General features: G+C 44.6%; 1 protein-coding gene across 1 annotated transcript in view; it reads left to right on the forward strand.

The window, feature by feature from the left end:
• Positions 1–14,224, forward strand: part of znf704 (zinc finger protein 704) — a 122,085-nt gene continuing 107,861 nt past the window's right edge. The window contains exons 1-2 of the mRNA XM_023976687.3: positions 1–628; positions 6,496–6,716. Coding sequence (XP_023832455.1) covers positions 371–628; positions 6,496–6,716 — 479 coding nt within the window. The 5' untranslated portion in view covers positions 1–370. The remainder of the gene's footprint in view (positions 629–6,495; positions 6,717–14,224) is intronic.

A 14,224-nucleotide genomic window follows, 5' to 3' on the forward strand; every position in this document is an offset into this window, starting at 1 on the left:
GTGTTTTTGTGCTCTCTCACGAGTTTAGAGGGAACAGTCAGGAAAACAAACAGGTCGAACGAAGAAATATCAGTAGCCGGTCTGTTGAAGAGGTTATTTCACGGGGAATGGCTTGTTTTCATGCATTTGTTAATCCATGCATGTAGCTTTTTCTACACATATTCGTGCTTTCGAATATCGTTCGTTTTGACCCGTGCTAGCAGCAGAGTATGTTGCCGCTTTCTAACATTTGGTTTGGGTTTATGGAGCACGTAGTCTATCCGCTGCGGTGTTGTGTTTTTCATGTCAGTGTTTATCAATTCTAACTCGACGTCCATAGATAGATATTGACCGCATTCCGCTTTAAATTCGGTACTATACATTTATCGCTATGCATACGAGGCGTTTGGTGAAGCGTTCAATCCTGGGGAGCCGGGTGTATGCGCCGAGTCCGACAGGGGACGGGGCTCCGTTGACAGGAGTGGTACAGGCTGTCAAGCAGGAAAACAGAGATGTTTCAACTGGACCTCGACGTAACGTCTACACGTTACTAATGCAAGACGGAAGCCTGAAAGAATTCTCCGAGGACGAGATAGCCGTGGGCTTCAACCAAACGACGGCGAAAGGACCGCTCAAATCCAGCTTGAAGGTCTGTTTGTGTGTGACCGGGAAGCCTGCTGTTGTTGTGCAGCGGTATTTGCAGCGTTTAACTGCTTCGTGCACAGACGGAGAAAGAGCGTGTTATTGCATCCATTGCCCGCCGCTGCAACCGGCTATTACAAGCTATATTAATGATAGGCAGACAGTCACACACCCAGAATAATCCAGATGAGATTTATGTTGTAGTGCAGAACTACAGATTGAATAATAACAATGCACTGTCAAAATATTTAGCATTAAATACAGGACAAAGGGGTACCCATTGAATGCTTGATTATGATAGGGCCCTATCTGCGCATTGTTTTTCTGACCCATTGACTGTAGATTTGACCTAGTGGGTAGGTGGCAGACGCAAACACGCTCTGCAGCATTTTGGACCGATCATTGATGTAATAAAACATCCCAGATTGTACACAATGCATCAGTCGCATATGACACTGGCAATTCATGCATATTAACCCGTCATTGCATTGAATATGTCATTATAATGTAGGAATTCATGTAATAACAGTAGTTGCATTTATTTTATTGTGTAGGGGAGGGAGTAGTATGTAGTCATTAACTAGGATATTTGTTTCATTCATGTCACACTTGTGTCCTTGCTGCTACTGAAGAAAACAATTGACTTTAGGCTAAATAACTAGCGTAGAATAGTAGATGTCATATTATTATGCCACACTGGATGGTACATTGTGTTCCTAAATATCAAGATGTATTCCTTCCTGTTATGAGAGTGACCTAATTGCCTGCCTTTAAAAGTTCCAGCTTGATGGTGTCGCATGGTTTCACAACAAAGATGGTCTGGTGAGGCTGCCTGCTTGGTGGTCCCTTATAAAAACAGCTCCTATGATGAGAGGGGAATGCATGTGACTGTGTTGGATAACGTAGCCTATAAATACGTATTGGGGGTTTGATCCAAGCAATGGGGTCATAGTTCAGTGACTCGAGTGGAAAACAGGCATATGGATACAGTTTCAAAACAGCAAATGTAAACATCTTCATAAAGGCATGACAGAAATGCAAGATGTCATAGCGTGGGTATTCATATGCACAACCATGTTTTATTATCAAACCCATTCTATTATGCATAGTCAGAATGCAAATAGTGGTCAAGTACAGTCTCATAAAGATCAATGTAAGTAGTACGTTTGCATAAAGGCACGACAGAAATGCAGGACGCCATATCCAGCGACTCCTAGCAACCACATTTGATAAACAAGCCATAATAACCATTCCATTTTTAGTCAGATTGTAATCATTTTTAAGTAATAGCTCTCTAACAGAATGGTAGCTTCCCTCAGCACTGCTTAATTTTCTAAAAGTAGAAAGACAAGACATGGGTAGAATCAGGGGACGGAGGGAGAGGAAGGGGTCAGAGAATGGAGGGGGGAGAGGCTGGCGGGATAAGAGGAAGGGGTGAGAGATGTTTAACTGAAGAGGTTCACATCTCCCAGCAAGCAGTTTCTGTAGCAGCTGTAGTAACAAAGCATGGCTTGGAGAGAGAAGGGCACGGCTTGGAGAAGAATCTGGAGCTATGGCAAGGTGCCCAGAATGCCAAATGAGCACCATTCACTTTAGAGGAAGGAGGAGTGGATGGATGGATGGAGGGAAAAGGGGATGGAGGGGGAGGTGGGAGAATGCCACTTGTTGTTATAAAGGAAGGAGGAGTGGATGGATGGAGGGAAAAGGGGATGGAGGGGGAGGTGGGAGAATGCCACTTGTTGTTTATAAAGGAAGGAGGAGTGGATGAGGATGGAGGAAAAGGGATGGAGGGGGAGGTGGGAGAATGCCACTTGTGTTTAAAAGGAAGGAGGAGTGGGATGGATGGATGGAGGAAAGGGGATGAGGGGAGGTGGGAGAATGCCACTTGTTGTTATAAAGGAAGGAGGAGTGATGGATGGATGGATGGAGGGAAAGGGGGAGGTGGGAGAATGCCACTTGTTGTTATAAAGGAAGGAGGAGTGGATGGATGGATGGAGGGAAAAGGGGATGGAGGGGGAGGTGGGAGAATGCCACTTGTTGTTATAAAGGAAGGAGGTGTAGCATTGACCGAGTGACTGACATTATATGCGGCTCCCACACAGACAAAGGCATGTGTTGTTTCAGTTGATTTGACATCAGACACCCTAACTGAAGCTAGCTAACTGACTGACTCTTTGTTCATCAGCACATTGCTCCTCGGTTGGCCATCGTTTGCCTGCATGTCATACGACGGGGCCATGTTTAGATTCCTTCATGATGGATAGATGAGTAATCAGATGGGAGAGAGAGAGTCCGGTTCGGTTGGCTTGCACTCTGCCAAAATCATTCACCAGGCAGTGTAGCCAAGGCAAGGCCTCCCCTTGCTTTGAGGYAAGGATCATGGATCCTGCCGTCACAGGGCTGTGTTGGTGAATGGAGAGTACTAATCACTATCCCGACTGTTGCATTTGCCTATTGTAATGCGCAGTGACGTGATGGTTCAGAGAATGAGATCAACATGGTTAACTAGGCTACATCACCAGACACATTGAGTGTTTTAAACCAATCAACTACTGCATTACTGTACTCCTGATCTCCTCTTGTTTTGTGTGTAGTCTACTGTGTAGTGACAGAAGTTGGAAGTTCAACTGTAATAACATTGTATGTTTATTTTACTACAATAATATTGTATGCTCTGGCTGGCTATGTAAGCAAAATATTTTTTTTCTTTATCCTGGAGCAGAGCCCTCCCCATTAGGTCAATTCACATCCTTGTATGTACATATAACCTGTAATCCATGTAAATCTCCTGAATTCTACAAATATATAGCTTTTTTAATAATAATATTTCAATCTTTAATAGCACTGTTTGATGAAAATTTTATCCGAATACATTTGATGATATATAGCCTAATCTTTGAACAATACATCACATGAGTTGAACAAATACCATTAGGATGAAAGCGAGTATTCCATGACTCCTGAGCTATTGTCAATTTATGATGCATGAAACTTCTTTACCTTTGGCCTACTAGAGGTGAAAAACCTCATGCCTAAAGCAAGAACATTAATTTTGTGTGTGTGTGGTGTGTACAGCATGGTAGCTTGTTAAACTTACATTATTAATCTCCTGAATTTAGGAGCTGCGAGACACAGTTACCCCACATTGAAAACTCTTGACACGTGCAACTCAACTTACATTTTATGGTCGATTTGGCTAGCTCTGCAATTTCCTGCCATGCATGAAATATCATAATTCATATGGCTGTAAAAGGAAGCGATGGAGATTGGTTTGGTTATAGTCAAATAACTGGTCTAGGTAACGGTTAATCTTTCTCTTGGTTCAGATAATCCATCTTGTTGTTTAACTCAAGTCCTGTTTTCAGAAAGGCTTTCTCGCTTGTTAAATGTTTGCTCAGCCAGGTTTTTATAGATAATAATCCATATTTTATCTCATTAATCTAAGCCAACTGTTCAAAACTGTGTGTGATCGACTGACTGTGTGTTTCCTGTAGTTTTCTCTTCAGTTGAGAGCTGATCGTGTTCCAGTGTGTTTTGGAGATGAGGATCTCCATCCCACTGTAAATCTGTATGGGCATGTTGTCCTTCAACGTTCTGCTGGTGCAGTTAGCCATGTGTATCTCTCTCTCTCCCTGGCCTGTGTCTGCCCTTTCCGCTGTGGGTGTGTGTTCACCGTGCATGTCTGGATGGTTGACGTCTTTATTTAAGGGGCGCCCAAAAACAAGTGTGCACGGCATGCTACACACACGCTATCTGTTGCCGTCCCGAGTTATTTTGTGTGTGTGCTGCTTCGCCTCACATGATTGTTTCCACGAGGTAGTGGTTTATGGAACGTCAGGGCAGATGCTTGCTTGTGCAAAAGGGAATGGCTGTTATCACCACCGGGGCAGTGCAGCAACAAGAGCAGCCACCTTCAGGGGCTTTCTCACACAAACAAAGAGATTCTGGACTTTGATATATTTGAAAGTCAAACACCCTCCACTGGTAGCATACATCCTGTTGGTGTTAGCTCAAAGCTAGCAGCATTAGCAACTGTCTGTACTAGAGGTTGACCGATTATGATTTTTCAACGCCGATACCGATTATTGGAGGACCAAAAAAAAGCTGATGCCGATTAATCGGCCATTTTTAATTTTTTAAATTTATTTGTAATAATGACAATTACAGCAATACTGCATGAACACTTATTTTAACTTAATATAATACATCAATAAAATCAATTTAGCCTCAAATAAATAATGAAACATGTTCAATTTGATTTGGTTTAAATAATGCAAAAAAGTGTTGGAGAAGAAAGTAAAAGTGCAATATGTGCCATGTAAGAAAGCTAAAGTTTAAGTTCCTTGCTCAGAACATGAGAACATATGAAAGCTGGTGGTTCTTTTTAACATGAGTCTTCAATATTCCCAGGTAAGAAGTTTTAGGTTGTAGTTATTATAGGAATTATAGGACTATTTCTCTCTATACCATTTCTATTTCATTAACCTTTGACTATTGGATGTTCTTATAGGCACTTTAGTATTGCCAGTGTAACAGTATAGCTTCTGTCCCTCTCCTCGCCCCTACCTGGGCTCGAACCAGCAACACAACGACAACAGCCACCCTCAAAGCAGCGTTACCCATGCAGAGCAAGGGGAATAACTACTCCAAGTCTGAGCGAGTGGCGTATGAAACGCTATTAGGGCGCACCCCGCTAACTAGCTAGCCATTTCACATCGGTTACACCAGCCTAATCTCGGGAGTTGATAGGCTTGAAGCACAGCGAAGAGCTTCTGGCAAAACGCAGGAAAGTGCTGTTTGAATGAATGCTTACGAGCATGCTGCTGCCTACCACCGCTCAGTCAGACTGCTCTATCAAATCATAGGACTTAGTTATAACATAATAACACACAGAAATACGAGCCTTAGGTCATTAATATGGTCGAATCCGGAAACTATCATCTCGAAAACAAGACGTTTATTCTATCAGTGAAATACGGAACCGTTCCGTATTTTATCTAACGGGTAGCATCCATAAGTCTAAATATTCCTGTTACATTGCACAACCTTCAATGTTATGTCATAATTACGTAAAATTCTGGCAAATTAGTCGTCCCAAACTGTTGCATATACACTGACTCTGCGTGCAATGAACGCAAGAGAAGTGACAATTTCACCTGGTTAATATTGCCTGCTAACCTGGATTTCTTTTAGTTAAATATGCAGGTTTAAAAATATATACTTCTGTMTATTGATTTTAAGTAAGGCATTGATGTTTATGGTTAGGTACACATTGGAGCAACGATACGCACCGCATCGATTATATGCAACGCAGGACACGCTAGATAAACTAGTAATATCATCAACCATGTGTAGTTAACTAGTGATTATGATTGATTGATTGTTTTTTATAAGATAAGTTTAATGCTAGCTAGCAACTTACCTTGGCTTCTACGGCATCCGCGTAACAGGCAGCCTCCTCGTGGAGTGCAATGTAATCAGGTGGTTATAGCTTTGGACTAGTTAACTGTAAGGTTGCAAGATTGAATCCCCCGAGCTGACAAGGTAAAAATCTGTCGTTCTTCCCCTGAACGAGGCAGTTAACCCACCGTTCCTAGGCCGRCATTGAAAATAATAGATATAATAGATTTCCGATTGTTATGAAAACTTGAAATCGGCCCTAATTAATCGGCCATTCCGATTAATCGGTCGACCTCTAGTCTGTACATGTGAGTATTTGCTAGAATGACAAAGGAGAGACTGGAAGGCAAACAAAGATGCGAAATCGCACTACATATTTTATTTCCAGATACAAATCCTCTTAGGTTTTTGCCTCCCAGAGTCCCAGTCTTTACTCTTCTATATTGATCCAGTCATATCTGTTCTCCTCTGCAGCAGAGCTCCTGTAACGGCCGGGGGGACGGGACTCCACACCAGGGCCAGAACGGGGAGGCCAACTCCCTGAGCCCAGATGCGGTGGAGGGGGAGCGGGCAGTGGATGGCAGGAGGACAGGGCGCACCTTGGAGGGTCCTGAGAGGGACCACACCCGCTCTGTCTCCCTGCTGGACCAGAAACGCAAGGTGGTGTCATCCAGCATCGATGTGCCCCATGCCAGGTGAGTTTCCTTGTGCTACATGTATGTGATATACACTGAGTGGACAAAACATTAAGAACACCATCCTTATATTGACTTGCACCCCCCCTTTTACCCTCAGAACAGCCTAAATTCGGGGCAGGGACTGTACAAGTTGTTAAAAGCGTTCCACAGGGATGCTGACCCTTGTTGACTCCAATGCTTCCCACAGTTGTCAAGATGGCTGGATGTCCTTTGGGTGGTGGACCATTCGTGATACACACAAGACACTGTTGAGCCTGAGAAACCCAGCAGCGTTGCAGTTTTTGACACACTCAAACCAGTGCTACCATACCCTGTTCAAAGGCACTTAAATATTTTGTCTTGCCTATTCACCCTCTGAATGGCACACATACTCAATCCAAATCTCAAGGCTTACAAATCCTTATTTAACCTGTCTCCCCCCCTTCATCTACACTGATTGAAGTGGATTTAACAAGTGACAACAATAAGGGATCATAGCTTTCACTTGGCTTCACCTGGTCAGTCTATGTCATGGAAAGAGCAGGTGTTCTTAATGTTTTGTACACTCAGTGTATATCACTCCATGTACTTAGGTGTGGTACAATGGATCGATGACGATGGACTGAAATTAAAATCTGATCTTTTAAACTATATGATCCATCGCCTTTAAAGTGCTTTAACAGGAACCTACAGGTTTGCATATGGCTTTAATATAWATGACCATGTAGGCATTACACTGCTGTGATTCAATAAAGATACTACGATCAAATAGATTCATAATGCAATGTGCATAAAGAAAATACGGTATGCACACTTTTCCACCAGTGGTCTGTTTCCACCAAACAGACTTGTTGCAGATAAGTCAGTGCGTAATGACATAGTGCACACAAAATGTATTCATGTACCAAATACAAGTCTAAAGTCTAATGTGTTTCCATCGTATTTTCAACTCTACTGCTAGTTTTGTCACAAAAACTGTTGCATTCAATAGACAATGTGCCTCCTCTGGTCTTGACATCTGCGCTCTAGCCAACAGCTCTCAGATACAGTGCAGTTAGACTAGTCTACATGATGAGATTATTATGGATAAGAGCGAGAATATTTTTATTTGTCTAACAGCATTCAAGCATCGATCATCGTGTCACCAGAATAAGACCCTCAATATTTTGGGGAAAATCTGCATCAAGCTGCATCAAATCTACACCCTGTGAAGTTCATCCTAATTTATTTAATCTGTTGCCTAATCAACTGTACACTACCTGTCAAAAGTTTTAGAACACCTACTCATTCAAGGGTTTTTCTTTCTTTCTTTTTTACAATTTTCTACTTTGTAGAATAATAGTGAAGAAATCAAAACTATGAAATAACACACATGGAATCATGTAGTAACCAAAATAGTGTTAAACAAATCAACATTTATTTGAGATTCTTCAAATAGCCAACCTTTGCCTTGATGAGAGCTTTGCACACTCTTGGCATTTGCTCAACCAGCTTCACCTGGAATGCTTTTCCAACATTCTTGAAGGAGTTCCCACATATGCTGAGCACTTGTTGACTGCTGTCCCTTCACTCTGCGGTCCAACTCATCCCAAACCATCTCAATTGGGTTGAGGTCGGGTGATAGTGGAGGCCAGGTCATCTGATGCAGCCCTCCATCACTATCCTTCTTGGTAAAATAGCCCTTACACAGCCTGGAGGTGTGTTGGGTCATTGTCCTGTTGAAAAACAAATGATAGTCCCACTAAGCCCAAACCAGATGGGATGGCATATCACTGCAGAATGCCTTGAATTCTAAATAAATCTCAGACAGTGTCACCAGCAAAGTACCCCCACACCATAACCCCACCTCCTACATGCTTTACGGTGGGAAATACACATACGGAGATCATCCGTTCACCCACACTGCGTCTCACAAAGACAGGGCGGTTGGAACCAAAAATCTCCAATTTGGACTACAGACCAAAGGACAAATTTCCACCAGTCTAATGTCCATTGCTTATATTTCTTGGCCCAAGCAAGTCTAATCTTATTGGTTTCTTTGCAGCAATTCGACCAAGAAGACCAGATTCACACAGTCTCCTCTGAACAGTTGATGCAGCAAAGCTGTCAAGGCAAAGGTTGGCTATTTGAAGAATCTCAAATATAAAATATATTTTGATTTAACACTTTTGGTTCCTACATGATTCCATATGTGTTATTTCATAGTTTTGATGTCTTCACTATTATTCCACAATGTAGAAAATAGTAAAAATAAAGAAAAACCCTTCAATGGGTAGGTGTTCTAAAACCTTTGACTGGTAGTGTGTGTATATACAAAAGTATGTGGACACCCCTTCAATTTAGTGGATTTGGCTATTTCAGCCACACCCGTTMCTGACAGGTGTATAAAATTGAGCACACAGCCATGCAATCCCCATAGACCAAACATTGGCCGTAGAATGGCCATACTGAAGAGCTCAGTGGCTTTCAACATGCCACTATCATTGGATACCACCTTTCCAACAAGTCAGTTTGTCAAATTTCTGCCCTGCTAGAGTTGCCCTGATCAATTGTAAGTGCTGTTATTGTGAAGTGTAAACGTCTAGGAGCWACAACGGCTCAGCCGCGAAGTGGGAGGCCACACAAGCTCAGAGAACGGGACCGCCGAGTGCTGTAGCGCGTAAATTATCATCTATCCTCAGTTGCAACACTCACCACTGAGTTACAAACTGCCTCTGGACGCAACGTCAGCACAATAACTGTTCATCGGGAGCTTCATGAAATGGGTTTCCATGGCCTAGCAGCCGCTCGCAAGCCTAAGATCGATCACCAAAAGCTCACCTCCATTGGACTCTGGAGCAGTGGAAATGTGTTCTCTGGAGGGATGAATCATGCTTCACCATCTGGCAGTCCGGCGGACGAATCTGGGTTTGGCGGATGCCAGGAGAACACTACCTGCCCGGCMGTGTAGTTCCGACTGTATAGTGCCAACTGTAAAGTTTGGRYGAGAAGGAATAATGGTCGGGTTGTTTTTCATGGTTCGGGCTAGGCCCCTTAGTTTGTCTAGATGGGGGTGGAAGAACTTGACTTGCCTGCACAGAGCCTTAACCTTAACCCCATCGAACACCTTTGGGATGAATTGGAACACCGACTGCGAGCCAGGCCTAATCGCCCAACATCAGTGCCAGATATCACTAATGTTCTTGTGGCTGAATGGAAGCAAGTCCCCGCAGGAATGTTCCAACATCTAGTGGAAAGCCTTCCCAGAAGAGTGGAGGCTGTTATAGCAGCAAGGGGGGACCAACGTCATATTAATGCCAGTGATTTTTGGAATGAGATGTTCGAGCAGCTACCCACATTATTTTGGTGATMTAGTGTATCATTGCGTGACTRRACATTTACTTCGATTTGATGGTTATTATTAAATCAGTATTTGAGCATGAAGGCGTTTCAACAATTAATTTTACCAACACAAAAGATCCCACCATGTGGAACGAACATTATCTGTTTGCATTTAGAAAATTGTACCGAAACGACTTGTTTCCATCACAGCTGTACATAGCCGCAATAAGTATTGGTGCTGAGGGTGCTGTAGCACCCCCTGATAAAMCAGAATACAATTTAMATATTTTTAAAGTAGTGTACTGGGCCGTTTTACTCCTTTTAAGAGCAGACAAAAAAAAAATGGATGGAAAAGGGGTTAGTGTGACAGAGCGAGGCCTCTATCCCAATGAAAATAGTGGGGTGTTGGCACAACCTGTATCCATAGGTCATAAGTTCAGAACACACACTAATAATATTCATCTCTGCAGACCAACAACATAAGCCTAGTCATTCTAGCTCAGCAGCCCAATCCTTCTAGATTTAGATTCTAAAGGCATTGATCCCTGAGAGGTGAGTTACCAACCACAGATATGTTCAGAATAGGCATTCAATTCAGCTTAACAACAGTAATCACTCACATATATGGATGTATCCAGCGAGACCCACTCCTAGGAAAAAAATATWAAATACATCTCGACAGTATAAACAATCTACAGGTATCTGCCTTTACTGGCACACATCCACACACTGAGAGGCACGTTATAAATAAAACTGTGCATCCCAAATGGCACCCTATTTCCTAGTGTACTAGTTTTGACCAGGGCCCATAGGGCTCTATTTCGGGAGTAGGGTACCATTTGGGACAGATCCTATAGTGGTGGTTTTAGCTCAGTATGCGGTTATTGTTTCTCTGTGGTCAACAAACTGCTTTTTCCCAGCTCCCAACTCCAGAGCAATTGAAAGTGAATGAGTGTCTTCATGGCTGTGAAATGCAGTCTAATAAAAGAAAGACACACTTTTACCATTAAATGGCAAACACTCATGTACTATAAACTATACTGGTGTTATACGCCAGGCATTATTTCTCTATTAGACGGTAGATGGCGGAAATCGGTTTGGAAGTCTTTGTAAAAGTACAACAAAAACCAACACACACACACCATCCAGATCCATCTTGCTGTTTTTGGACTCATTGATGTAATATTATTTGTTGATGAACTATTGATTTGGCTCTCAAAGTACTTGTCTCTCTTCAACCATTTTAAAGTACAAATATCTCTATTCAGATTGAATTTATTTTATGGATGAGCCAAGGAAGGTTTGATAATTGCCCTTTTGCAAAGGAGCAGTGATTTAAAATAGAGATTTCTGTTGGCATCACTGGATAGCTTATTGATCATCTCGATACCTGTGTATCTCTTCAGCTTGTTAATCCTCTCCCATGTGAGCATACAGCTATTAATCCTCCATATCCAACTAATGATATGGTATAGAGCAGGATTTTGTATCGGGGAGATTATCTAGTGTGTGCACATTTTAAAGTATATTTTTTATTTTATAAAAAAAAAAAAGTTGAATCCACCAATCAAATTGACATCCAAACATTTCAAAGGTCCCTGTATGCATGGACACTCAAGGGTACAGAAAACACCTCCTTCTGCAAACCYCTAGACTGCCCACGAGAGCTGAAACAGAGCAGCACCTAGCCAACTGTTTTGCCCTAGTGTCTTTGGCAGGCTCGCAATCACATACACATACAGGTAGCCTGCAGCCTCTGGTCAGCTTTATTTCAGCTGAACTGTGCCGAAAACAACCTCCTGTATGTGTGTTAAATAACTGGCATATCACTTAAGGCTGTATTCAGTCTATAAAACAACACCTAGATCCAGCATAGCATGTTGTTGCAGATCACGTCTCTGTATGGTATATCCCATGCTCTGCCAACTTGTAGGTTCCGTATTCTTTTCATCATCTAGTTATCTTCTTTCTCCTGAGCAATTGACTAATTTCTTGAGAAAGAATTGTATACAGTAGGGTTGACAGCCATTGTCGATGGTGACGACATTGTTAGGAGTGTGTAGCGGAGTCAGGTGCTGGAGAGCAGAGCAGAGTGTAGTGAACAGGTGCACTTTTTATTCCGGTCAAAATGACAGCACAAAATAACAATAAATGTGCCCAAAACACGGAACATAGACAAAACGTAATGCGCGTAACAATATCCACAATATRAAAATACACGTAACACAAACAATCCTACACAAAGACATGATGGGGAACAGAGGAATAAATACATATGAATTGATTGGGGAATGTAAACCAGGTGTGCAGGGAACAAGACAAAATAAATGGATACATGAAAAATGGAGCGGCGATGGCTAGAAAGCCGGTGACGTCGACCGCCGAACGCCGCCTGAACAAGGAGAGGAGCTGACTTCGGCAGAAGTCGTGACAGTACCCCCCGACGCGCGGCTCCAGCGGTATGTCGACCCCGGCCTCGGGGACGACCCGGAGGGRGAGGCACAGGGCGATCCGGCCGGCGACGGTGGAACTCACYCAGTAGTTCATGGTCTAATACATCAGCCACCTGAACCCAGCACCTCTCCTCCGGACCGTACCCCTCCCGCTTCACGAGGTACTGAAGGCCCCCTGCCCGACGCCTAGAATCCAGGATGGAAAGGACGGAGTACGCCGGGGACCCCTCAATGTCCAGAGGGGGCGGAGGAACCTCCCGTACCTCAGACTCCTGGAGAGGACCAGCCACCACCAGCCTGAGGAGAGACACATGGAATGAGGGGTTAATATGGTAATCGGGGGGAAGCTGTAACCTGTAACATACCTCGTTCACTCTCCTCAGGACTTGAGGAGACTGTTTGGTCCCACAAACAGCAGGTGGGATGGTGTTCTTTGGCTTGCAAGCCTCCCCCTTTTTCCTCCAAACATAACGTTGGACATTATGCTTCCGGCAGGGCAGGCGGAGGGGCAGGTTTCGGGTCGAGAGCCAGACCCTGTCCCCTGGTGCGAACACCGGGGCCTCACTGCGGTGYCGGTCCGCGCTGGTCTTTTGGCGCAGGAAGGCCTGCTAGAGGTGACCATGGGCGGTTTCCCAGGTCTCCTCCGCGTGTCTGAACCACTCGTCCACCGCAGGAGCCTCGGTCTGACTCTGATGCCACGGTGCCAGAACCGGCTGGTACCCCAGTATGCACTGGAAGGGGGAGAGGTTAGTGGAGGAGTGGCAGAGCGAGTTCTGCGCCATCTCTGCCCAGGGCACGAACGCCGCCCACTCCCCAGGCCGGTCCTGACAATAGGACCGCAGAAACCTAAACCTACCCACATCCTGGTTCACTCTCTCCACCTGCCCATTACTCTCGGGGTGGAAACCCGAGGTAAGGCTGATCGAGACCCCCAAACGTTTCATGAACGCCCTCCAGACTCTCGAAGTGAACTGGGGACRCCGATCAGACACTATATCCTCAGGCACCCCGTAGTGCCAGAATACATGTGTAAACAGGGCCTCCACAGTTTGTAAGGCCGTAGGGAGACCGGGCGTAGGGAGGAGACGACAGGACTTAGAGAAATGATCCACAACGACCAAGATCGTGGTGTTCCCCTGTGAGGGAGGCAGATCCATTAGAAAATCAACCGACAGGTGTGACCAAGGCCGTTGTGGAACGGGTAAGGGATGTAGCTTACCTCTGGGCAGGTGTCTAGGAGCCTTACACTGGGCGCACACCGAGCAGGAGGAAACATAAACCCTCACATCCCGAGCCAAGGTGGGCCACCAGTACTTCCCAGACAGACAGTGCACCGTCTGACCGATCCCCGGATGACCAGAGGAGGGTGATGTGTGGGCCCAATAGATCAACTGGTCACGGACAGCAGACGGAACGTACTGAAGTCCGACGGGACACTGGGGTGGAGCRGACTTCGGCGGAAGTCGTGACAGACATTGTGATGTCATAAACTGTGGTTTAGCATATTTGAACTTGACTGCGCCGCCTGAGTCTGACAGCGCAGTGAGCACACAGCAGCGCAGTGAGCACACAGCAGCGCAGTGAGCACACAGCAGCGCAGTGAGCACACAGCAGGGCAGTGAGCACACAGCAGGGCAGTGAGCACACAGCAGGGCGCCATCTATTTTTGTGAAGTGCACCAGTCCCCCTCCTGCAGCAAAGCACCCCTACAACATGATGCTGCCCCCCCGTGCTTCATGGTTGGGATGGTGT

The sequence above is a fragment of the Salvelinus sp. IW2-2015 genome, linkage group LG31 (genome assembly GCF_002910315.2).
Source record: "Salvelinus sp. IW2-2015 linkage group LG31, ASM291031v2, whole genome shotgun sequence".
Classification (NCBI taxonomy): domain Eukaryota; kingdom Metazoa; phylum Chordata; class Actinopteri; order Salmoniformes; family Salmonidae; genus Salvelinus; species Salvelinus sp. IW2-2015.